The sequence below is a fragment of the Tiliqua scincoides genome, chromosome 2, assembly GCF_035046505.1.
Source record: "Tiliqua scincoides isolate rTilSci1 chromosome 2, rTilSci1.hap2, whole genome shotgun sequence".
NCBI classification, from domain to species: domain Eukaryota; kingdom Metazoa; phylum Chordata; class Lepidosauria; order Squamata; family Scincidae; genus Tiliqua; species Tiliqua scincoides.
Genome location: NC_089822.1, coordinates 64,593,208 through 64,617,168, shown reverse-complemented (window position 1 = coordinate 64,617,168; position 23,961 = coordinate 64,593,208). Strand labels below are relative to the sequence as shown.

General features: G+C 42.6%; 1 protein-coding gene across 1 annotated transcript in view; it reads left to right on the top strand.

Annotated features, from left to right (window-relative positions):
- Positions 1-356: 356 nt before the first annotated feature.
- NTRK2 (neurotrophic receptor tyrosine kinase 2) overlaps positions 357-23,961 on the top strand; it is a 177,160-nt gene continuing 153,555 nt past the window's right edge. The window contains exons 1-2 of the mRNA XM_066614976.1: positions 357-485; positions 19,846-19,982. Of these exons, the coding sequence (XP_066471073.1) occupies positions 368-485; positions 19,846-19,982 (255 nt within the window). The 5' untranslated portion in view covers positions 357-367. The remainder of the gene's footprint in view (positions 486-19,845; positions 19,983-23,961) is intronic.

Below are 23,961 nucleotides of genomic sequence, written 5' to 3'. Positions count from 1 at the left end.
TCTCGAAAGACTATGGTATAAGCCTGCAGCACCTGGTATTCCCAGGCAGTCTCCCATCCAAGTACCAACCAGGCCTGACCCTGCTTAGCTTCCGAGATCAGACAAGATCATCATGTTTTAATTTTACTTCAAAATGTCTTACTTGGAAAATGGATAAAAGGGGGGGTCTTTATCTTATTTGTCTATTCTATATGACTAGTCTATTACGGTTCCATTCAGCATCAAGTTGTCTTAACAATCTATAGAATGCTTCTGCCATCTGTCCTTTTTGTATATAATCTAGTTTTTAAAAAATATGTATTTTCTGTTCTTTTCCAACTGCTGTAGGATTTTAGAGGGCAATCCATTCAAGTGTTCCTGTGACATTATGTGGATCAAGATGTTCCACGAGAGCGAGATTACAAAAACAGAAACTCAGGATTTTTACTGTATGAATGACTTCAACCAGAGGATATCTCTAATGGAGAAGCCAGTTCCAAACTGTGGTAATGCACTTTTAATGTAGAGTAATTGGCATATGTATTTGAAGTTGCTAAAAGATTTGGAGCACAACCCACCAAGCACCATCTCTGCTCAAACTTATTAATTTTAATAAGGCTTGTAGTATTTGAATAGGTCTTGAGGGATTACACCCTAATGTATAATCCAGGTTCTAGTCTGGTTTGTGAAAGATATAAATTATACTGCTGGAGAATGTTAAAGGCCGCAGTCTTGCACATAGCCTGTTTAAATCCTGTTGATATAGGTGAAATTTAAGCAATCTACCTGTGCAGGATGTCCAATGAAAATGACTTTGTGACTTTTAGAATTTTGGGGATTTCATTTTAGGGGGAACCCTTGTTAGGATGGCTTTTTAAAACATCTTATTAAATAAAATGTTTCGTTTTTCTTGGCAAAGATTTGAAGCGTTAGTCCATTGAAGAGTTGAAACAATTTGGAATGACAACCACTCATATCCTGTTGTCCCAAAGTATATATAATTGTTAGAGCGGAAATGATAATTTTAAGGTTTTAATTCAGAAAATCTGAATTTCTTCTGGCCCAAAATATCCTTTACACAATTGACAGTGCAACAAATATCTAGTTTTTGGTACTAGAACATTTTGGTTCTGCAGAACTGCCGAGCACTGTTCAGGCTTTAGTTTTGTTCAATTTATAGAATTTGTATGTTAATTTTCATCTCTTTCTACTTATCTAACAGTCCAATCCTAAGCTCTCTAGTACCAGTGGTACAAGCATACCTCTGGCACTGGGTGTCGCAAATGTGCTGTAAAGCACATTTACAGCACCTGGAGAGTAGGAAGCACCAGTGTTGAACCTCAGTGCCAGAGTGATGGGTAGTAAGTAGTACTGCTGGGTGGCGGTATGGCTTTTTGGGGCTGGGGAAGGGTCATACTGGGCAGGGGGAGGGGAGGATTGGGCCTAGAAGGGGGGCGGAGATGGCAGCAGGCTGTGCAGCTGTATCCTGTGTTCCCTCTCTGGCTGGGCAGCTCAACATGGGCGTCTTCGAATCTGTGCCTGTTTAAAAGTCTAAAAGTGGGCGCAGATCCGAGGAGACCCATTGGGCCACTGCAGTGTTACCCGGGGTAAGGGAGCAAATGTTCCCTTCCCTGTCCTGGTGCTAGCCTGGTACCCATAGGATGCTGGAGCAGCAGCCATTTCAGCACAGTGGCCTTCCTGGATGCTGGGGAGGATAGAATTGGGCTGTAAATTGAGAATTGTGAGCAAAGCAAAGCATTTTGGGGCTGCTTGATGAAGGTCCTACCCTCGCGTTTTTGTTTGTTGTACTTTCTCAATAAAATGAGCAGTTGCATGCATCCTTTTAGTGTTTCCTGTCTTGGCATAAATATGGAATTGGTTCTTGCAGAGAGAATCATTCGGAAGATTCCTGCAGTAAGGTCTCCAAATCTGCCCATAGAGTCCCTCCCCTTGAAAGAAAATTCATTCTTTATGCTCATTCCTTGTGTGGCAGGGCAACCATCATTCCATTCAGTTGGTGTTTTTTTTAAACTGAAATAGGATTATGAAGAACGTCCTCTCTTGAGTCTTTGCTCTATAGCTGTCCTTGTGACTTTTTAAATTCTGTTTCAGGGCCAAGCTACACATGATTAATGTGTGCCATTTGGTTTTATTTTCTTTTTTAATTAATGAATAGCACTGCATTTGAAATAGCCCAAAATTGTGGAGAGGATGCATTGGGACCTTTTCACTTATTACTCACTGTGATTATTTCCTGATCGTGGGCCCCTACTGTGGGTTATTTATAATTTTAAAAAAGCTTCAGTTGCAAAGATATAAAGTTTTTTTGTTTTGTTTCTATAAATAGCATACTTATAGGTGTGTAATGGGGATAGGAACCCTGGTTGGGGTTAAGTGCTAGTGCTCCTCTACCTACTGCTGTGGTATTGGGCCACTTCTCTGACACACACACACCTTGTATTATTTGTTAAGAAAAAGGGGGAAAAAAACAGCCAGCACAATAATGAGTTGTAATGATTAGTTTTAGCCTTTTGGGATTCTGATCCTGCCATAGACCTCTCTGTGAGTTGGGTAGACCATATCCGCCCTCCTTGGTGGCTAAAATCCCTCAGCAAGAATGGATTTTAAATTAAGTGTACTTATTAAGTACGGTATCTGGCAAATCTGTTCTGGATAGTGTTCCTTAAAGGCAGTTCCCCAGTATTTACGGTTCTGTGTAAGCAGCAAAACCAGGATTCTTTAGGGTCTGCTAGGCTTCCTATGTGACTGGTGGATTGCATTTGCTTGGTGGGTTATGAGTTGTATAGGCTTCACCTACACTTTATTGTTTATGAATAAATATGAATACATATCCTGTTTTTCTCTGAGTAAGTTCACTCAAGGCAGCTTACAAGTTAAAATCATACAATGGTAATAAAATAAAACAAAACGTTAAGAACAATTAAAACAAGACAAAACACCTAGTGGATTGCAAATTAAAATTACATTCAATTAAAATTAAAAAGCCAGTTCACCATTTCAGCCATCAAAAGCTCTCCTGAACAAAAAGGTCTTAAGGTCCCCTTGAAAGGTCTCCAAAGTGGGAACAGTTCTTTGTACTTTCTCTCCTGTAGTGCTCCCACTTTAAAGAAGAGAAGTAGTCTAGTGCAGTCCTACACAGATTGTGCTCCTAGAGCAGGACAGACAAGTCTATTGTGTGCAGACACTGCAGCTCCTTTTGAAGAGCAGACAAATGTGAGATAGGCAGTCAGTTACAGATAGACGGCAAATATGCCTTAACAGCTCATTGCACCTTTGCAAATTCAGGCATTCAGAGATTCTCTTGCCTGTTCTGAAGAATTTCTAGTGTCTTCCTTTCAACTATTGAGAGGTGAAAATCCAGAAGGAATTATGGCATTACAGTTATTGATGTTTGTCAGTAACCAGACTTTGTTCTGCATTTTCCCCAAGTGAGTAATTGGTTCTAATTTCAAGTAATCCTCGTTAGCTTGTTAAAATATACTTATCATAATAACTGTGAGCAGCCTACCATCTCCTAAAAACATGTGAAAGTAACTAGATGGAGAAATACTTCTAGGGTTTCTGGGCATAGTCTGTACAATGTTATATACACGGTAGATAAATGTTTTAGTCCTAATATTTGCCACCATTTGCAATATTTACCTATATAACTTTGGATAGTTCTTGAACAGACGGATGTACCCAGATGTACCCAGAAGAGGAGCATGGATGAGTTGAAGCATTTGCCTTTTATCCCTCTCTCTGCCTCATAATGCTTTTGCACTGTATATTTGCTGTTTTCTTATTCTTTGATGGAATATTTTGGTTTTGGCTCTATACCTCAACAGTGGCCAGGATGGGAACAAATGATTTATCTGTGTAGCACTGTGGTGGGAACTGAAGGGTGATTGTCAGAGCCATTTTCCCATAGTATATTTGCCAACATGTGTCAGAAGATATTTACAAATGTGACTTTAAAATGGTTGCATGTTTATTTCAGTACCAAAAATTGTTTAGAAAAAAACCTACCAAACTTATAAAGAGAACATGCTTTGGTCAACCAATTGTTTTGAAATTAAACTCAAGACTAGGGGTGTGTGAGATTCCTCTAGCTTGCCCTGAAAACAAATGTTGCAGTATGCTTGAAAAAGTACTTTTTTCCTGAACGCTTAAAAAACCCAATTTAGCTGCTACTTCCTCTTCTCTGCTAGCCATCCTGTAAGCCTAAAAGCCTTACCTTGAGGAGTGGGGGGGGGGGGGAGAGGTGACAGAGGGTTCTCATAGGCACAACTTGGTTTAATTTTATTTTTATTGGTATATTGTTAGCTGCCCTGGGAGAGAATGGCAGGATATACATTTCTTAAATAAACATATACACGGACCACAATTTTCTGCTGGAGACCATGGAGCTTGACTGCCTGGAAACAGCGCTTTCTCCTGTTTTGGGAAGGAGGGGTCTTGGAAAGCAATGAAGCGGTGGAGGCCTGGTGCAAGTCTTGGTTTGATTTGATCCTACCTCAAAAGTGACTGAACTCAATTAATAATTAGGAATGTTCATTCAAGTGAGGGAGTGTAGCTGCAGCTGTAGGTGAGGCACTGAAGTAAGCCCTCTGCTTTGTCCGTCTAGAGATGCTTGCTTTGAGTCTGCACTTGTCAGGCACTTTTATTACCTTGTAAATGCAGTAGCCATTGTTGAAACTGGGAAGGAGGCAAGAAAGTGCGCTTCCACTAACAGGGAAGATCTCCATCACCCTCTGCAGTTTCAGTGCTGAAAAACTGGAGGGGTCATCACATATGCCGTGTACCACAGCAGTTGCCAGTTTTTTATCCCAAATTATTAAAATATCCCCGCTTCCAAAAAAATTAAAAGGGAAAACTTCCCTCTTGAATTATTTCCCATTTCCCTTCCCTATTATGTTTATCTTTTAGTGATTGTTGTAATCTCGTTTACTTTTTAAAATGCCAGTAAAGGTACTATTGATTGATTGATTGATGCCATGTACTCTATGAGATGAAAGCAACACGAGTGAAATTTTGGAGCCCTGCTCAATATCATTCTCATGATTTTTGTTAAAATTAAGGTGCGAATCAACTCAAGGTCATAGTGTGCAAAAAGGTAGTAGAGCTGCATTTTGTGATGTGATTGGCAACTCTCACTCTAGGCATACACACATTAATTCTTCCTAGGTTCTAGTCTAGGCTGTGGGGTTCCTAGCCATGAAGCCCTGTCCAGGTTTTTGTTCATGTAATGGGGTAAATTCCAGAAATTAATTTTACAACCCTCTTGTACAGTTAGGGCCACTTGAAGACAATGAAGGGCAGAATCCTATGGCCCTCTCTGTACTGCTAGAATTCCCACTCCCACCTGTGCATGGTGCTTTCCGGTGACATGAAAGCTGAACTGCTGTTGTGCGCTGCTGCCGCAAATGGCATGTGCACAGCAGCAGTTCTGGGATGCTCTGTTGGCCCCAGTAGTTTGTTGGCAGAGACATGTCATGGGCAAGGAAGAGGAGTAATGGGGAATTTGGTTGAAGACACTGGTGATGTGTCGGGGAGGGAGGGAAAGGGTGGATCCAGTGGCAATCATGTTCGCCAGATTCTCTCTCACAATTTTGGCCTGTCCTGGGTCTCTTTGGAGTTACATCAGCTATGTCACTGGTGATGTAGGTTTGAAGAGACTCAATCAGGGGAAAAAATTATTTTCCTCTTTAGGCTTTTTGATTGATTCCCCCACCACAGTAAGCAGCTTGAGCTGCCATGGCATGGCTGCATCCTATAGCATTGTGGGAGATACAATTGGGTTTTTAGGATAGGTTTGTAATGATGGCATTAACCAACTTAAATGAGTTAGATCCACAAGCCTAATTGATCTTTCAGAGTTCACAATATAAACACCACCAAAATGGCTTTTAATTTTTCTACTGAAAGAATGTACTTTCATTTAAGGTACCATGAAAAAGACCTGGTTTAACTGAGGATTAGAGAGAATTTAATGCATTATTATAACGTTTGGTAATAAGTATGAGGTCACTAGGTTTTCTCCTACTCTGCAAAGGTGGACTACTTTTGACCTGGTTTTCTGCTCAGAGAGCACCTCCCAAGAGATATTAAACACCCACTTCTTCTTTGACGCATTAAGATTTGGCTTGAGTTTTTAAAAGTGGCATAGCTGCAACATAGGGAAAAATTGTATTTCATTTCACCCAATGAGTACCTTTCTTGTGGTTGCTTTGTTCCGAATTCCTGTGGCCTTTCATGAGGGCAAGTAGATAGTATTTGAGAAGAAAAAAACCAGGGATGTTGGAAGACCAAGTATTTTTGTTCATTTGTTCTGACAGATGGTTTGCATTCTACATGGTAATAATTCCCCGCATATAGTGTAAGTAAGCATTCTGTAGAAGATAGCATGTGTGTTGGTAATGCAAGACCCTACAACAGCCAGATGCTAATAAATTACTTGCTGGGAAATGGAGTGAGACTGTTGTGGTTTCCTAGTAAGGTTATTCTCATTTGCAGATCAGCGAAGCAAGAAATAGTGATAGTTGATGCTGTCTGTATTTGCTTTTCATGGTAAAATTATCAGAACCTGGTTTTTTCTTTCTCAAGTCTAGTTTCAGTTGAACTTAGAGTGTGCTGTGAAAGTTTGCTTTTTCTTTACAAATATAATAGGACAAATTATTAGCAGAGATAAGCATGGCAAGTTCTCTTCAATGAGGATACAATTTGGAATACTTTTATCTGTTTTTTCCCCTGATGGTTGTGCATACTGTTTTGCCAAGTTTCGGTTGGAACCTGAAAATGTGATAGCTGACTATCTTCTACAAAGCTACATTTGTGTATAGATGATCCCACCCCAAACAGAAATAATTCAAATTAATTTTTTTCTGCATCTTTTCATCTTATACTTGTATTTTTCTGTCTCTTACATGACAACAGAGACTTCCAGCTCAATCCTATTCAGTGCTGGCGCATTGGGGCCACATTGTCCACGCCACATCCAGTGCTGAAAATGAGGAGACCAGAGATCTCCTGGGTTGAGATCCCAACCTGCTCAATGGGGATACTCGGATCTGTGCTGTCGACTGCAGATCAGGGTCTGGTGTCAGTAGGATGTTGCAGGCCTGCCCGCTGGTGTTCCTTATGAGTAGAGGCAGTCTAAAATGGTTTTATTTTTTCAGGGATGTCGGTGTTATCCAAAAATAAAAATTGGTGGATGGTGTTGTGTGTTTTTATTCCAAATTAACATTTTAATCAATTTTGGCTGCAATCCTAACCCACTTTCCAGAACCGATATAAGGGCAATGCAGCTCCTAGGTAAGGAAACAAACATTCCCTTACTTTGAGGAGGCCTCCGTGAGTGCCACTTGACTGCAGGATGCAGCACATGTTCCATTGGCACCGCTATGCCAGTGCTGGAAAGTGGGTTAGGATTTGAGCCTGAAATGAATTTTTATCAGGTGTAATCATTCTCATGTAGGTGCTGTATATGTGTTTTATTTCATTTTACTGTTTTGACTGCCCTATTTGTGAGTAAATTAAAAGTGCTTTACAACGCTTTTACAATGGCTATCACTAGCACAGCAGCCACTGTGCCAGTGCTAGTGGACCATAGGTTTGGGCCATTCTGTCACTTACACCGTAACAATGATTCTCTAACAGGATAGTCCTGTGCATGTTTACTTAGAAGTTCCATTTGATTCAGTGGCGCTTACCCACTTTTGGTATTTAGGCCTATTTAAGTAGCACATGATCTATGGTTCATAGGTTACTTACTAATGAGTTGAAAGAAACAACTGAGTCAAACTTGACTCCTCTTGCCTTCCTCTTGTAAAGTTTCATTAGAAATATTAATCAATATTTTCTTAATATTTCTTTTCGTTTGCCATTATTTGGCTCATCTGGAGGAAAGCACATGGATTGAATATTTGCTCAGAGCACAAAGTTAGCAATTTCAGATTTTTAAAATAATCACATGAAGAAAAACAGGTGAAAAAACACCTTTCCATGGGCTATGGTTAATTGATACATTCTGCATCTATAACTCATTGAACTTCTGTGCTTCATACACATATATACACTATGCACTATGCACTGTCTGTAGCAATCAATGGAAGGGGGGATGGACAATGATTTCTTTGTTAACCTTTGTTGATGGAATATGCCCTATTAGCAACTCTAAATCTGTTTGTTATGTTAAATATCTGATAGGGCATGGCAGCACCTAAATGCTTTCTCTGTTTTGGCATGTTTCGTATTTCTGTAACAATGCCTCATTTTGTTTCTATTTCATAATTAGGGTGTAGCTGTTTTGTCATGCACTTAAAGGTATACCAGGTTGATTGTTTTGGATTGTACAGCTTAATACCTCCATAAGACAGTAGCAATCTAAGCTGTAATATTTCCTGTGAATATGTTGAGGGTAAAAAATTCAACTCCCTCTATAATGTACTTGAAGTGTCCTGTAAGTTGAATTAGTTTGAACTGCAATGAGACATAATAGAAAATGTAGGCTAAATAATTTTACAGGTTATGTTTTCTCAACAGGGTTTAAAAATAATCATGTAGCCACCACTAACAGGGCAGGCATTTTCCTGTTTACTTGGAAGTAAGTCCTATTGTGTTTTGCTTGACTTACTCCCAGGAAATTATGCATAGGATTTCAGAGTAAGACCATATGTTTTGTGTCCAAACATTATTATAATGTAAATCTGAGAAATTGAAGTTATTTTGTATTAAATTGAGTTTGATGGTATGTATTATGCATCAAGGAATGAGGTGGAACAGTAAACCAAACCTATGGAGCACTTTTAAATATTAATTACACCATATAAGAGACAGAAGTGATAAGATGTTTGCTCCAGGCAAACACCTCCTACACAAGTTCTGAAAATTTGACACTTGTGGCCCTACCAGGTTTCTAGAGAAATTTTAGAATCTCTGCTCCATTTTGCAATGACATTTACTTTCAACAAAATCTGTATGACATCTGTCACGTGAAGTGAAAATTATTCAATCCTCAAATCAAAGGGAAGTTTTCATGTTATTAAGTAGAATTGATATATACCTTCTTAAAATTTTTTAATTTTTTGGAATTTCAAGGCACATCTTCCATAGGTTTTGTAGTCCAATTTGTGTTTAGGTTCTGAAGGCATAATCTTGCATTCCTCATTGATATGGATTGAGGAATATTGATAAACTGGAGCGGATCCAGAAGAGGGTAGCTAGGATGATGAGTGGGTTGTAAACTCTGTCCCACAAGGGCAGGTTGAAGGAGTTGGGCATGTTTAGTTTGGAGAAGAGACTGTTCAAAGTTTACATGATGACTATAAATATCTGAGGGGTTGTCTTATGGAAGATGGAGTTGATTTGTTCTTGGTTACTCCAGATGGTAAGACCAGAAAAATGGGTTTGAATTACAACAAAGGAGACTTAGATTAAATGTTACAAAGCACTTTGTAATGGTATGATCAGCAGTGTATTAGTCTGCCTTGGAAGGTAGTACTCTCTCCATTGTTGGAAGTCTTTCATCAGAGGCTGGATAGTCATCTATCAGGAATGTTATAGTTGTGAATAGCCTTCATTGGCAGTGGTTTGTACTCAGTGATCTTGTAGATCCCTTCCAACTCCATGATTCAATAACAGCATCTATGTTACTTTGCTCATTGTAAGGACAGTGTCTTATTAAGACTGCCTTGTCATATTTTTGTTAGACTTTGCCAGTTGTGAAAAGCAACTGAAAAGAAACTGTAGTTTCTGTCTGCCTCATCTGGATAAGATTTGGGAGAGTTTGGTACTCCTTCTGTGTCTGATAATTCTATTGTGGTGCCAAAAGGGATATCGGAGACCTACAGAGTCCTACGGAGAGGTCTCAGACAATCATGGGAAAGGAATATCCAAGGAATCATTGTTCCTACAGAAGGTGTTGGAGAGAACCGACAATGATAACTTGAGTGTAGTCCGGGAGGGGAAGACTGTTTCTTTTGTGGCATGGAGTAGACCTGTGCTTCTCAGTCCTTTAAGCACCAGGACTCCGCTCAAGCCCCTGTTTTTATGTTTCTAACTATGGTGGAGTGTTTGAGCTACATGTGCATCGGATTGGGAATATTTTGGTGGCTTTGCATTCCCCTCTGCCTGGCCTTCAGAAGATGTCAAGGCACTTTTGCCTATGTGCAAGTTAATGTGCATGTGTGGCTTTCCATAGGGCTAAGTAAATTTTCAGCTTGGAAGGAGGGACTTCCTTCTTGAGTGTTTTTTGGGGACCTTAGATCAGGATCATTCTAGTGGTATTGCATTGCTCTCGGCCTGCCCTTTGAAGTTGACTGAGGCACATTCACCTCACATTCACATTCACCTCATGTGTTCATGAGTAAACACATGTGTTGCTCAGTTTCACTTCCCATAGGGTGCAGTTTTCAAACTCTCGGGGAGTTTGAAGACCGCAGTAAGTCCTTGCAGGGGAGGGGAGGGAGGTAGTGGGGGCAGGGGGAAGGCAGCAACGTGATCCCCAGCATCATGTCACTAAGGGGGGCTGCAGGGACTGGGATGTACTCACCAGTCCCTGCAGCAGCCCCTTGGGGGTGTGGAGAGCCCTGCGCAAGCATCTGCAGGGCTTCCCAGCCTTCCAAAAGTAAAGGCTGGGAAGCCTCCAGTTTTGCAGAGGTGAGTGTGATTGCTGCACTTTCACTTTTGGAAGACTGGGGAGCCGTGTAGACGCTCGCGCAGGGCTCCCCACACCCTAGGAAGGCTGCTGCAGGGACTGGTGATTGCATCGCAGTCCCTGCAGGCCCCCTTAGTGACACAATCCTGGGATCACATTGCTGCCTTCCCCCTGTCCCCGTCCCTTAAGGGGACAGAGGCCAGGGCTGTCAGTTTGAATAGCTCTGCCATAAGGGCTCAATACATTTTCATTTCAGCTGTCAGCTTGTCAGTTTCAGGACCCCACTGACAATCAGGTCCATATTTTGAGAAACACTGGAGTAGACTGTTGCTTTTCTGGCTAAGGTGATTGCTTGCTTATATTGTTCTCTATCAATTTTGTTGCCCAGACAGTGGAATTCTATTAGTATACCATGGTGTAAACATGAGAGACTTTGTGGGGGGCCAGTATTGAATTCAGATAACTATAGGCTCTTGTTCTAAAACACTAACTTTTGGAAAATAAAAGTTCTGTTCAAGTATAATGCTGCATAACATGAAAACCACATCCACATATGGTAAATGTTCTAGCCAACTATGCTAGTGAAGAAAGTATTTTGACTGAGTGTTGTCCAAAATTTATTGGTATTGTTTATGAACAGGGAACGCAAAACAGTGCCGCAGTGCAAATTCACTGGGACTTTACAGTGGACTTTTATTATGTAACTCCAAAACAGCCTGGTGAGTGTTAGCTTGATAAAATTAGTCATGCGATCACATGATCACTTAGCCACATAGACTAGGGCAGTGGTTTTCAAACTCTCAGAGAGTTTCAACCACAGTAAGTGGAGTGTGATCGCTGCGCTTTCACTGTTCAAGATTGGGGAGCCCTGCAGACCCTCGCGCAGGGCTCTCCACACCCCTGACAGGCTGCTGCAGGGACTGGTGAGCGCATCCCAGTCCCTGCAGCTCCCTTAGCGACGTGAATCTGGGGATCACGTCGCTGCCTTCCCCCCGCCCCTGCCTCTTAAGTGGAAAGTGGCTAGGGTTCACAGGCTGGGGCGTTGCAACGCCCCAGTTTGAAAAGCCTTGGACTAGGGATTTCCAGACTCTTGCCCGTGGGCTGGATACAGTGCCATGCCTAATCCCTCGCCTGCGAGAACAGACCATTCTGTAGACAAATTTATGGAGGAAAAGTCCCTCGTGGGTTACAAGCCATGCTGCGTATGTGCATCCTCCTGATTTTAGAAGTGGGTCACCCCAGAATGCCAGATCTGGCACTGGATGGCACCGGGAGGCAGGTCTCTTGTTGTCTTGTGTGCTCCCTGAGGCATTTGGTGGGCAGCATTTGGTGGGAGGCATTCCTGTGAGATACAGGAAGCTGGACTAGATGGGCTTATGGCCTGATCCAACGGGGTTGTTCTTATGATCCTCCTGTTCGTGCCACCAGTCTCCCCTGAATTGTGCTGCGGCCAGCCACATCTGGGTTTGTTGCCCCAGCAGCCACTGTGCCCAAATTTCTGGGCAGACACAGTGGACTGGGATGCAGTTTCAGGGAGATCGGTGGCATGAACAGGATGGTCCCCGGCAGAATTGTAAGTACCATCGCTTCAGGGACACCTTTCCTGGTGCACAGCAGTCTCCAGTTTGGAGACCGCTGATGTAGATCAACCTATTCTCCATAACTGCACTTCTCTACAACAGTAAAACATTTATCTAAAACCATAATTATGTTTCAGGAAAGAGAAGTATGTAAGTTCAGTCTGTCAAGTTGACAGTGACAATTTCAGCAATTCATTCAAGAACTCCATAGGCACAAAAACAAGAAAACATAAGCCTCTGATAGGTGCAGATGAAAATGTATGAAAAATAATTTTAGCAGACTATTTTCCTTTCTACATAGCATTGCATTTGTTAAAAAAAAAAGTTACTTTTATTGTGAAGCATCCCAAACTCTTCTCCTCCACCAGGAGGAAAACCCCATCTGATGTTCATTAATGTTTTTGAAATTGTTATCTGAAATCTACTTAAGCATCTTCTTGGAAGCATTCTAAGATACAGTCAAATAATTTAGTGTTGGGAATGACAAACATCTATTACATTGACATTTCAAAGATATTGTTATTGCTTCATAAATCTATTTCTGTATCCAGGTGATCACTCATTCATTGTAAGAGCATTAAAGCTGCAGTCTTACCTAACTCACATCATCCTTAAATCTGAAATAGGCAGCACACTCTTTTCTAACTCATCTCATGGTGATTCAGCAGCACCAATGTGGCATCTGCTGAATCCTACGGGGGAGTTTTGGCCTCTGGAAACCTCTTTGGAGTAAGGGAACATTTGTTCCCTTCTCCCAGATAAGCCCCTGCTGGGCCAACTTGGAGCTGCACCAGTGTTATTGCAAGCACAAGTCCCATGAAAGCAGCTCAGGCCTGGACAGGGGGTTAGCATTTGGCATGCACCACTGCTACTGAATCCTCCTTTGCAGGCCTGATCCATCCCTCTCCCCATTCTGTCCATCTCCCTCTGAGCCCCTGCACAGTCTCACTTGAGGCAGCAGTTTTTCTGTATCTGTCGCTGTGCGGACCAGCCACTCGCTGCTTCCATCAGCACTCTCTAGCGTTGTTGCATTTGTGACAGCTAGAAAGCGTGTTATGCATGTGAAACATGCTTTTCTAATGGCATAACATGCACTTAGGATTGGGCTGTCCCATGTATATCATCGATTGAATTTGTTCATGCTGCTTATAGTTGCACGTATTGTACGCATCCAGTTCAGAAATTAGCTTCATCTGCAGCTGTCTAAACCAGGGGTGTCCAAAGTTTTTGGCAGGAGGGCCACATCTTCTCTCTGACACTGTGTTGGGGTCAGGGGAAAAAAGAATTAATTTACATTTAAAATTTGAATAAATTTACATAAATGAATATATTAAAGATGAACTTGAATGAATGAATGAAGGTCTTGAAATAGCTCAAGACTTATAAAAACCTTGCACAACGCGAGGCTGACCTTTCCTTTGCTGCCGCTACTACATCACAGACCTGAAACAGCAAGCAGTGGAGGAAGCCCTCATCCCACAGCTCACGTGAGAGGTCAGACAGTCGCCCTCACGCTGAGAGCAGTTGCATCCGGGCAGTGAGGGCTCCAGCAAATCTCCAGAGGGCCAGAGGCTCACTGGAGACTGGGGGCTCCCTGAGGGCCACTTTGAGAGGCCTCGAGTGCCGCATGTGGCCCCAGGGCCGGGGTTTGGGCACCCCTGGTCTAAACAAAAGTAACAGTGCAGGTCATAGGTTTATAGGCAAAATACTCAGGAACCCTGAAACTGCATTTCCTGGGATCCTTATGTCTTGGATGTACTGTTTCAGCATTTTAGGTGGTCCAATGAATGTGGGAAGGGAGGGAGAGAGGAAGAGCAAGAAAGGAAGAGCTGCTACCTCTGCTGCCCCTGCCTGATGCATTTGGAGAAGGTGCTGTTATGCCTATATTAAAGCAAGGGCACTACTTTTTATTTTTGATCAAAATTTAAATCAACATAGTACATTGCATTTTAGAAGGGAAGAACAGCTTTTGTATATTCTTTCTCTTCAGTTTTGAGTTCATAGGACATTCCACAAAATGGCTTAAAATGAGCAAGTTTCAATCCCATAAATACTACAGAAAATCCAGATTTAAAAGACGTACTGGCACTGATTTCATCTGAACACTGTCAGCTTCAGTTGTCTGTGGTTCCTATAGCAAGATCAACCATAGTGGTTTCACACTGAAATGGAAAATATCTGAATACAAATCTGAAGGATGCCAACTGGAGGGGAAGTTTGTCTTAAGTTTCCTTTTCATTAAGTTTGGCAAAGGGAGGAGGGATGCAGAGCATCTGTGTGGCCTGCATGGTGGTGTATTCTTCAGCATCAGCCTCAGTGGTTCACCATGAAGAAAATTTTAATCTGCAGATATAACTGAAATTGATCTGTTTACTAAAACATTCAACTTGAAAATGTAGTAGATTATGAGCTTAGAAATGTATACAAATAGTGTACTGCTTTGATTTCAAAGGCATATAGTCTCCCAATTATATAATTTTTTCCTATCCAAACTTGTACAAAAGCTTAAAATGAAATAGAGTTGTCATATTTAAGGTGCTACAAGACTCTTTACTGTTTTTACTATAATAGTTGAACATGGCTACCCCTCTGGGAGTCTGACAGCCAAATCCTATGCTTCCTATCACCCGCTGGAGCAGCGGTGCCATAGCGGCTACTGCTGTATCTAGAAGGCGAAAGCCCCAGCAACAGTTCGTCTTGCATCTGCGCTGGCTATTTAGCTGACTCAGATGCGAGATCCTCTGTGTCGGACCTTCTGGCGCGACTCGGACTTCAGGATCTAGTGGAGCAGGACTCCGCCAGTCTCCCGCCCCACTTCCTCTCCCTGCTCTGCCCTCATTCCACCCTCCCCCCCACCTCTGTGACCAGTCATAAGACATACTCCCAGAAGTACTGATTGATTATTAAAAGCCAAGGAGGCGCCTTGGAAAGAATTTTGAATAAAGAATCGGAAGTGATCATCTGTTGACCAATCAGAAGTGCAGGTTCGTAATGCCTGATGGACCATCTAGTTGTGGCATACTTAAATCTTCACAGTTCTGTAATCTTTGAATGTCTAGCATACGCTGCTGTGACTGACAAAGTCCTCACTCCATCAGCATACCTTGTATGTGGAAAGGTGCATACACAATCTTTCAGTTTTCTTAGACTTCATCAGCTCAGCTTTAACCTTTTTAACCTGAAGTTCTGTTTGCAGACAAGTTACCTCCCAATCCTGTTTCTTTACATGGTGAACCACATTTACAGAACCCAATTGTGAGCGTAATTGGGTGTAAAATATGTGAGCATAGCAGCCTAAGGTTCAGGTGTAGCCCTTTCACAAATTGTAGCCAAGGTGCACAGATTACTAGTAAATATGATTGCAGTGACTGAGATGTTACTTTCTTCATATTACTGCACCCATGGTATGTTTCATCTAATGGAGGATTTTTGACTATCTGAACTAGTCTTATTCTTACTTTTTCATGAATCTGACTGGAGATCAGACTGCATATGCATGGGAATGAAGGAGAGATGCCTCTCTTTCTCAAAAAGCAATGATAGGAAGGAATGGTGCTAGTCTGGTTTGGACAGCAGCATGTGAGGAGGTTAACTTCTGTTTCATCTGTTTCCCACCAAAACTTTTATTCTGACCCAATCCAGGTGAGATGCAACACTTGCCTATCTCTATAGACTAGTCTATCTCTAGTCTATAGAACCTACACTGAAGAACCTCCTATGCCAGTAGAAGCAACCTGGCTGCTGCTGTGAACAGTGGTGGTGGCTTGCCAGTAAATCTTCCATGGCCCCAGCACTGATAAGTCAGCACAGGGGGTGGGAGGGAAATGGGAAGGCAGAACTGGGCAGGGAGGGGGTGGAACGGGGTGGAAAGGGCAGAACGGTATGGAATGAAGGCTGGAAGGGGCAGTATCAGTTGCAGTGGCACTGCCAATATCCTTTTCCCCTTCTAAGTCTTAATCTGCCTTTCAGGGTCCATTTGGACTTGCACCAGTGAAATCATAGACCTGTTCTAGCATTAGAGGCTTATGCCCATACAAGAGAACAAACATTCCCTTACCCAGAGCATACTGCCGGGACTGCCTCCCAGCACAGCTTCATTGGTAGGAGAGGGAAAGGATAGGATTTAGCCCTTAGACTTTTAATTTATGGGACGCCATACAGACTTGGAGGAGTTGATTGGAAAGAAGGCTTGAAAGTCTGCAAGGGGAGGACTACATAGGTACAAGTGGAGGCAAGGCTAGATGAATGAAAGGTTCTGTACATAAAGGCATGAACATGTACAAATTATTTTGATGTGACGTTAATGGGAGTGAAGAGGAATGAAGTGATGGAGGTGTTTGCTTTTCTTACATTGAATTTACATGGGAATTGGCAGGCATATGTTAGCAGCTGCAAGATTGTGGTCTGTAAGGTAGAAATATTACCCTTGCTAAGAGATATAGTTGCATTGGCCAATGTGGCCTATATATAGTCTTACTCAAAGCAGCACTGTTATAAATGGGAAAGTCCCAGAAAGAGAATGAAAGATGTACAAATAAATTCCAGACAAAAAACTCTTGCCGCACTATAGACAATGTAGAGGGTGATTCCACAGAAATAGCGATTTAAGAGATTTCTCTGAATCAATTACCCTTCCCTTGTCTTTTTATCACAAACATACCCATAATTCTCATTCCCATGATCACAAACATTCTCTGACTAAAAATACCTCTCATCTTTTTCTGCTGCCTTAGCAACAATCAAACATTAACCTAATCAGTACAAGAGAAGGTGATTTCAGCCTTGTGTGTAAATGCTCCAACATGCATGTTACAATTAGGATTGTATACTGTAGCTCTCCTTCTTTGATCAGCCCTAATTGTTTAAACAACAGTCTATCTTACTGGAGAAGAACCAGTGTTGAGAAGATGAATCAGGCAGTTGTACTTATTTTTTATTAGACCAGTGAGTGAGTGAGTGAGTGAGTGTCTGTCTGTCTGTCTGTCTGTCTGTCTGTCTGTCTGTCTGTCTGAATACAGTACAGGTGGGTCCTCTTTATCTGCAGATTTGGAACCCACAGATTTCACTCGGCATGGGTTCTGAAGCCATGCTAGAAGGCCTCACCTAACCTGGATGCAACCAGAAGTTTTTGGTTGCATCTGGCAGGTGTTCTTGGGCACAGGGAGGCTGCATATGGTCTCTCTCGGTCTCAGAACACCTTCTGGAGCTATTGGAAGGGACTTTTTTTGTGAAAACCAGGCCTCAGAATACTTCTGGTTGCATCTGGTGGTCAGGTTAGGGCCCTGACGTGTGAATTCAGTTATCCGTGGGTTTCGGTATCCGCATGAGAGTACAGGAACGGTTGCATCTGGAGGTCAGGTGAGGACCCTGACCTGTGGATTTGGTTATCCATGGGTTTCAGTATCTGCAGGAGAGTCAGGAACAGACCACTTGTGGATACGAAAGTCCAACTGAATTTATATACTTACTGCCTTTCTCATAGACTTTAAGTCCAATCCTAATCTGCACTGGTGCAGCCAGGCCAGATGGCCTGCTCTGTATCTAGCACAGGTTATGAGAATGTGGAAGTCTCCTTGGGGTAAGGGGATTTTCCCCTCTTACTGTCAGTAACACCCCAACCTCCCTTAGGGGACTACTCAGATTATCGCCAGCTATTTAGCTGGTGGAAGTCCAAGCAGCCCCATGTAAGGCTGTCAGGCACGGGACGGAGGTTAGAATATGATAGAGGTCTATCCCACCCCCCTCCTGGGCCTGATCTGCCCCCTGTTCTGCCCTCCCCCACCCAGATACACCCCCTCCCCATCTCTGTTTCATCCTCTCACAGCCCCTCCACTGCCCAGCGGAAATCTTACCTTTACTGGTGGTTGTGAGTCTGGATACGGTGTTGGCAGGACCACGTAGGCTGCTCTGCTGGTTCTGCTTACTTGCCCGGTGGGAATGTGCCTTACAGCACATTTGCAACACCTTCCACTGGTGCAGCAGCCGCTGTGCCAGCAGACCGGCCAGTTCGGATTGTAATGTCAAGTTAGTTTACATAGTCAGGCTAAGCATAAACCGCATTATAAAATGGGGTTTTTAAAAGTGTTATAATTCCTAGGAACTTCCATTTCTCCAGATGTTTCCCTTCATACTGCAATCTCATCCTGTAGTACTGCTTCTACAAATAAAAAGGCTATTTCATAATTGGGGAGTGGGGTATTGTTTGAATGGACCTGAATTCTGATTGTGATTCTCTTTCTTTGGGATGTGGCTCATTATGGATAGGTTCAGACTCTTCCCCCCCCCCCCACAAAGGTGCAGATGCACTACATAAGATGTATTCCTGAACCTGCATTGTGGCTGTTCTCAGAGTTTGATTTATCTCTTTGGCTCTTTCAAACCCTCTTGTCCCTACATTTGTTAAGAATTTTCAAGTCAATGGCTAGCACGTGTTTCTACTTCTTATGAAATGAAGTACTCAGTTACAGAATGCTATTTATCTCTGAAATTGTGTCATTAGTGCAGTTTGGCATATACTTTGAATGGGAGCCTATAGGGAATGAATGGCTAATGAAAGGCAGGATTGAAGGATGCAGTGGTTATCTTTGTCTATAATTTACTACATTGTTCTTCAGATCTGTGTGCCCAGTAATTTTGTTCGTTCATTTGTCTGTGCGCGCAGTGCACATGGGTTCATTATGGCTGCATGCAAAATTGAGACTACTTTTACTTCACATTCTGCACTAGGAAGCAATAGAGCACTCAGTAAACTGAAAGAGTAATATCAGGACTAGGCTTGCGTATTGTTTCTCCAACTACCTTTTCCCATCTTCTCGCAACTGGAGACATTACAGAACAAGTTAGGCAGCTCATTGGAAATTCCTTTTTGTTTGGTGATACTCTGTAAATTCTGTTGGTTCTGAATTAAAAAAACAACAACTGTACAAGTCTTTGAATGAGTTGTTGGCATCTTGCTTTCCGAGCCATGCTCAAAGTTACTAGTTAGAATATTCACAAAACCTGTTTACATGGTACAAAAAACAGAATGCAGCATATTGCCAATTCTCTTCCTCCCTTTCTCCACTTCTCTGTGTTTTCTATGAATTAATTGGTGCAATGTGTATCTTCAGACCTTAACCCAATATAGGCATGCCCCTGTATCTGTGGGGGTTCCATTCCTGAACCCCCTGTGCATACGTGAATTCACAGATATGGGAGGAACGCTCCCCACTCTCTGGAGGCAAGGGGCACTGCCAGGCTCAGAATGACTATAGGCATAGGCTTCCCCGGACCTCCCTATATCTTTTAAGGCATTAAAAACGTTACTTCTGGTTTTCACAAAAAAATGGAAGCAGAATTTTTTCAATGCCTACAGTCATTCTGAGCCTGCAGGCCATGGGCAGACACATGCGTCCTCTGCTGGGCTCAGAAAACCCTCTGGAGGCAAGGCGATCTGAGCGTGTTGGGGGGGGCGCGGACCTGATCTGTGGGTAACTGAAATCATGAATATGGGATCTGCGAATATGGGCCTCTCCTGAATTCTCTGCACTGTTTTTGTGGTGTCCATGTGTAGTGTATGAGTTGTATGCAGTGCTTCTGTGGTATTTGTGGTAAAGACAGTGCACGTAAGTATCTCTTCTTTTTTCACAGGCTTGCCTTCAGTCAAGCTGAGCACACATAACTTCACTGTTGTGGAAGGAAAAAGTGTCACATTGTATTGCAATGCTACTGGAACTCCATCCCCAGTTGTATCTTGGGTGTTCAACAATATTATTTCAAAACATGAGGTAAGAATTCTGTCTTAAGATCAGTATAATTCATTTTCTGGTTGTCTTTCTTTTTGCTATAACTCAGATGATAGCTTCAGTTAAACATTGTTTTGGTTTGTGTCCCATCCATTATGCATGGAATAGTTAGCCACTTCTGGGTCTACTTTCATCTCTTGTTTTTCCCTGCATGGACCATCTCAGTGTCAAATAAATCAGGTCATTTGTGAAGTGCAAAGTGAATGTACATTTTGCCAGGAATTCCTGGATCTGAAATTCTGATGTGTGTTGGACCAATTGAGTTATACAAAGCCCCCAAGACCTCTTCAGGAGAACCTGCCCTTGAGCTTTACATATAAATGCTGATGCAGAACTATGCTGGTCTGTGACTTTATTATGCTGGTAATTAAGATTTGATTGATTGATGGGTGGATCCAAAACTGCCAGTTGTTCATACTGCACAGGATGGTCCCAGGGATCACTTTGAGAGTGACAAAAATTTGGAACTACTTTTGTAAAATTAAGCATTAGATAGCAGAATTTGGTAGTAAATGGCTAGAGCTGGAGTGGCCAGTCTTTCAACTTTAGGACTCCTGATCCTTTAACAATTGTGTAGAGGAGTTAATTTCAGCAGGTGCAGACAAAGCCCTGGGCTAGAATGTTTTTATGTTGCCCCAGGGGCTATTTCTTATCCCTGATATAAACCCTTGTTTAAATCACAGTGTTGCTCTAACTGCAAAATAACTCCTTATCTTTACTTTGACTTGCAAACCCTTGAGAGTGCTCCTTGACCTTTATAGTAATTATTAGCTTTGGTGTTCCTAGCCACTATGCTATAATAAGTATTATTAATTTAAAAAGTTGATTTTAAGCAATGTAGTTTATTGACACCTTACACAAACGTACATATACTTAACCACTGAAACAGTGTCCTAGAACTCATTTTGATGCCACTTTTTCAGAACAAAAGCGCCCAAGACAGTGAACAAAAAAGTGAAACAATAAGATCTATTTAAATAATCCATATAAGCATATGCATAAAAACCTCGGTGAATAGTCCCAAATAATTCAGTACCTGGCAAGTGGTTTTAACATTGCAGACAACTTCTAAAATTGAATAAAAACAATTATTAGGAACAATTGCAAGCATTTTAAATATGATGTGTGAATATTTGCAAGAATGCCAGTTTCCTTGCAGCTAATGCTAATTAGAATTAATATTTCAAAGGATATTATGAGAGATTAAAAAAAATTTAATTCCCCAGTGCCAGCAACTAGTTCGGTGCCAGCAAAGCAAGTTCTATGTTTGAAGGCTCTAATGGGCCCCCTCCTACATTGGTGGTTGTGGTCTCTCCCATTTGGGTTGGTCCTCTGGGCTTACTGGATGGCACTGAGAGCAGCAGTGAGAGATAGGAGGGGCAGGAAAAATAGTGGCAACAGGAAGATAGGGTAGTGAAAGCAGAATATGCTTGCTATTTTAGTTCTCTCAGTGCCCAATCTCAACACAGTGTTATTTTGTTGAGATTGTGCAATGGGGAATTAAAATAGTACATTTGTTCCAGCTTGCATTTGGTGCCTTCTCCTTGCTTTTGCGTAGTGGATGATGGCAAAAGGTGCACTGTGTCAGAGCTGAGTATTAGGAGGACTGAAATGACATACATACTCCAGCTTCTCACCACTCAGAACCAATTGATAATTGATAAGGGAGAGCGCAGGTATCAGTGGTGGGCCTTTCTGGGGTAGTGGCAGCCAAGACCCCTTGGCATTTGTCTGAAGGTTTCACATGCTGGTGCTTGACCCAAGTGCTACTATCAAATTTTAGGTATCCAGGATAATTTCAGCTCTAGTTAGTTGCTTAATGGTTTACACCAGGGATTGTTAAACTCCTTGCAAGTAAAACTCCTGACATAAATCTTGTCAGGGAAGAGGGGGATGCAGCAACATGATCCTCAGGATCATGCCATTATCTGGGAGGGGGGGGGCTTTCCTTTACTTACCCAATGAAGCAGCAGCATCCTGGGGACTGGGGGAGCCCGTGGATGCTATCACAGGGCTCCCCAATGTGTAGAGAATGGAAAAAGCAATCGCAACCCACTTCTGGTTTTGCAATAGCAAACCAGAAGTGGATCACGATCACTTTTTTTCATTCTGCACATGTTAGGGAGCCCTGTGGAGGTGTCCGTGGGGCTCCCTGGGACACTTCTGTTTTGTTGTGTAGGTAAAGGAAAGCCCCTGCCCCCCTGACAGTGATGCAATCCTGGGGATTGCATCGCTGCATTCTCCTCTCAACACACCTTAATGGGGTAGAGGAACTCAGATAAGGGTGCCCCAGCCATGCCCCAGTTTGGGAACCTCTGGTTTGCTCTTTCCTTATTTTTAAAGTATTCTCTTCTCATTCAAGCATGAACCAATGGACACTCATAGTGTCCTGAAATAGAGTAATTTGGTCAGAATTTGGAATAATTTATGATAGGAGGATTTCAAGTTAGCAGAGAAAAGAGCAGCTCCTTGATAGATAAGTTCATGAAGTTTATTTCATGCTTAGGGAAGAAGAACTAGAAAAGGCGTAAAACCAAGAGAAAGTTGTTGACATAAATCCAGCTGTAGTTGTGGACACACTCCAGATAGGAGGGCACATCTGTAACAAAAAAGACATTCAGCCAGTTCAATAATCAGATGAACATAACTATGCAATGTGCATCTAGGTGTGGTCGGCATTATCAATCTGCATGAACCATCTGTGTTGAAAGTATGTTGTCTGCCACTGAGCTATGGTTCCTCTTTGCACTAATTTCTGTTCTCCTTCCCCCACACCACAAGGCTTCTGTCCTAAAAAGATTTTACATTCCCACCCCCAGAAGTTGCTGTGTTTCTCAGATCCATTCTTTAAACAGTGGTGACTCCTGATCCCCCAATTTGCAGCCCAAGTTAGCAGGATCAATAGGAAAAGCGACAGCAGTAATAGTAGTATTAAGATGTGGTATGACATTCAGCAGGAGTGGTTCTTAAAAGATTATCTTGGTTAGGAGATATCTTGGATGAGAACCTTAACTGTGGAAGTTCATGAAAATAGGATTTACTAAAGTTGAAGGAAGGAGGGCACAGAAGGTTGTAGTTTTTGCCTATAGAGTAAAAGGGAGCATGATAAGAAACCCAGGAATAATGGAAGTTTGTGTATTTATTATTTTGACATTTGTATTCAGAGTTAAGATCCTGAAGTCAGTGTGGTCCCATGACTTGGAAAGTCACACGTGGGTGGCTTAGGCTGCAATCCTATTCCCACTTTCCTGGGAGTAAGCCTTATTGCCTATAATGGGACTTATTCCACAGTAGACATTCATAGGATTGGGCTGTTCAACAAAGTTGTGAGCAGCAAGGTGGAATTATTACCTTTTCCTGAGCTGGTAATTTCTCTTCTGTTTGTGGACAGTGTGTGTGGGGGAGGGGAGGAGGGAGAATTAGCCCAAAATTGCCCTAAATGGAATCAACCAACAGAGATGGTATAATGTTAAAATTGAGTGATCATATACACAAACTCTAGTTTCTAACTACCATCTCTGGGTCCTACTTAGAGCCCAATCCTGAGCTCCTGGGGTGCGCAGCTTTGGCGGCATCCTGCGTGCTCGGGCAGCTGCGGGCGGCATCTTAGGAGAAGGGGACTTTCATTCCCCCGGGTAAGGGAAGTAACCCTGCAGTGGGGCTCCTTGATTTGGCGGTGAGGTAAAAGTGTTGTGTCAGGTGGCGATCCCCACATGAACGCTCAGGATCTGGTGAAGCAGAGCTCCACCCGTCCTACCTCCCTCCTTCCGCTCCCTCTCCTGGCACGCCTCCTCCCCGCCCTCTGCCCCTCTCCCCCCTCCCCGGAACGCCTCCTTCCCCCCTTCCCCCATGCCTCCGCTTACCTTACTGCTGCTCGGCAGCCTGTGTGACTGACAAGCGGTGGGGCTCAGGCACCTGCCTGGTGCTAGCTGGGAGGCACTGGCTATCACTGGTGCCCTCC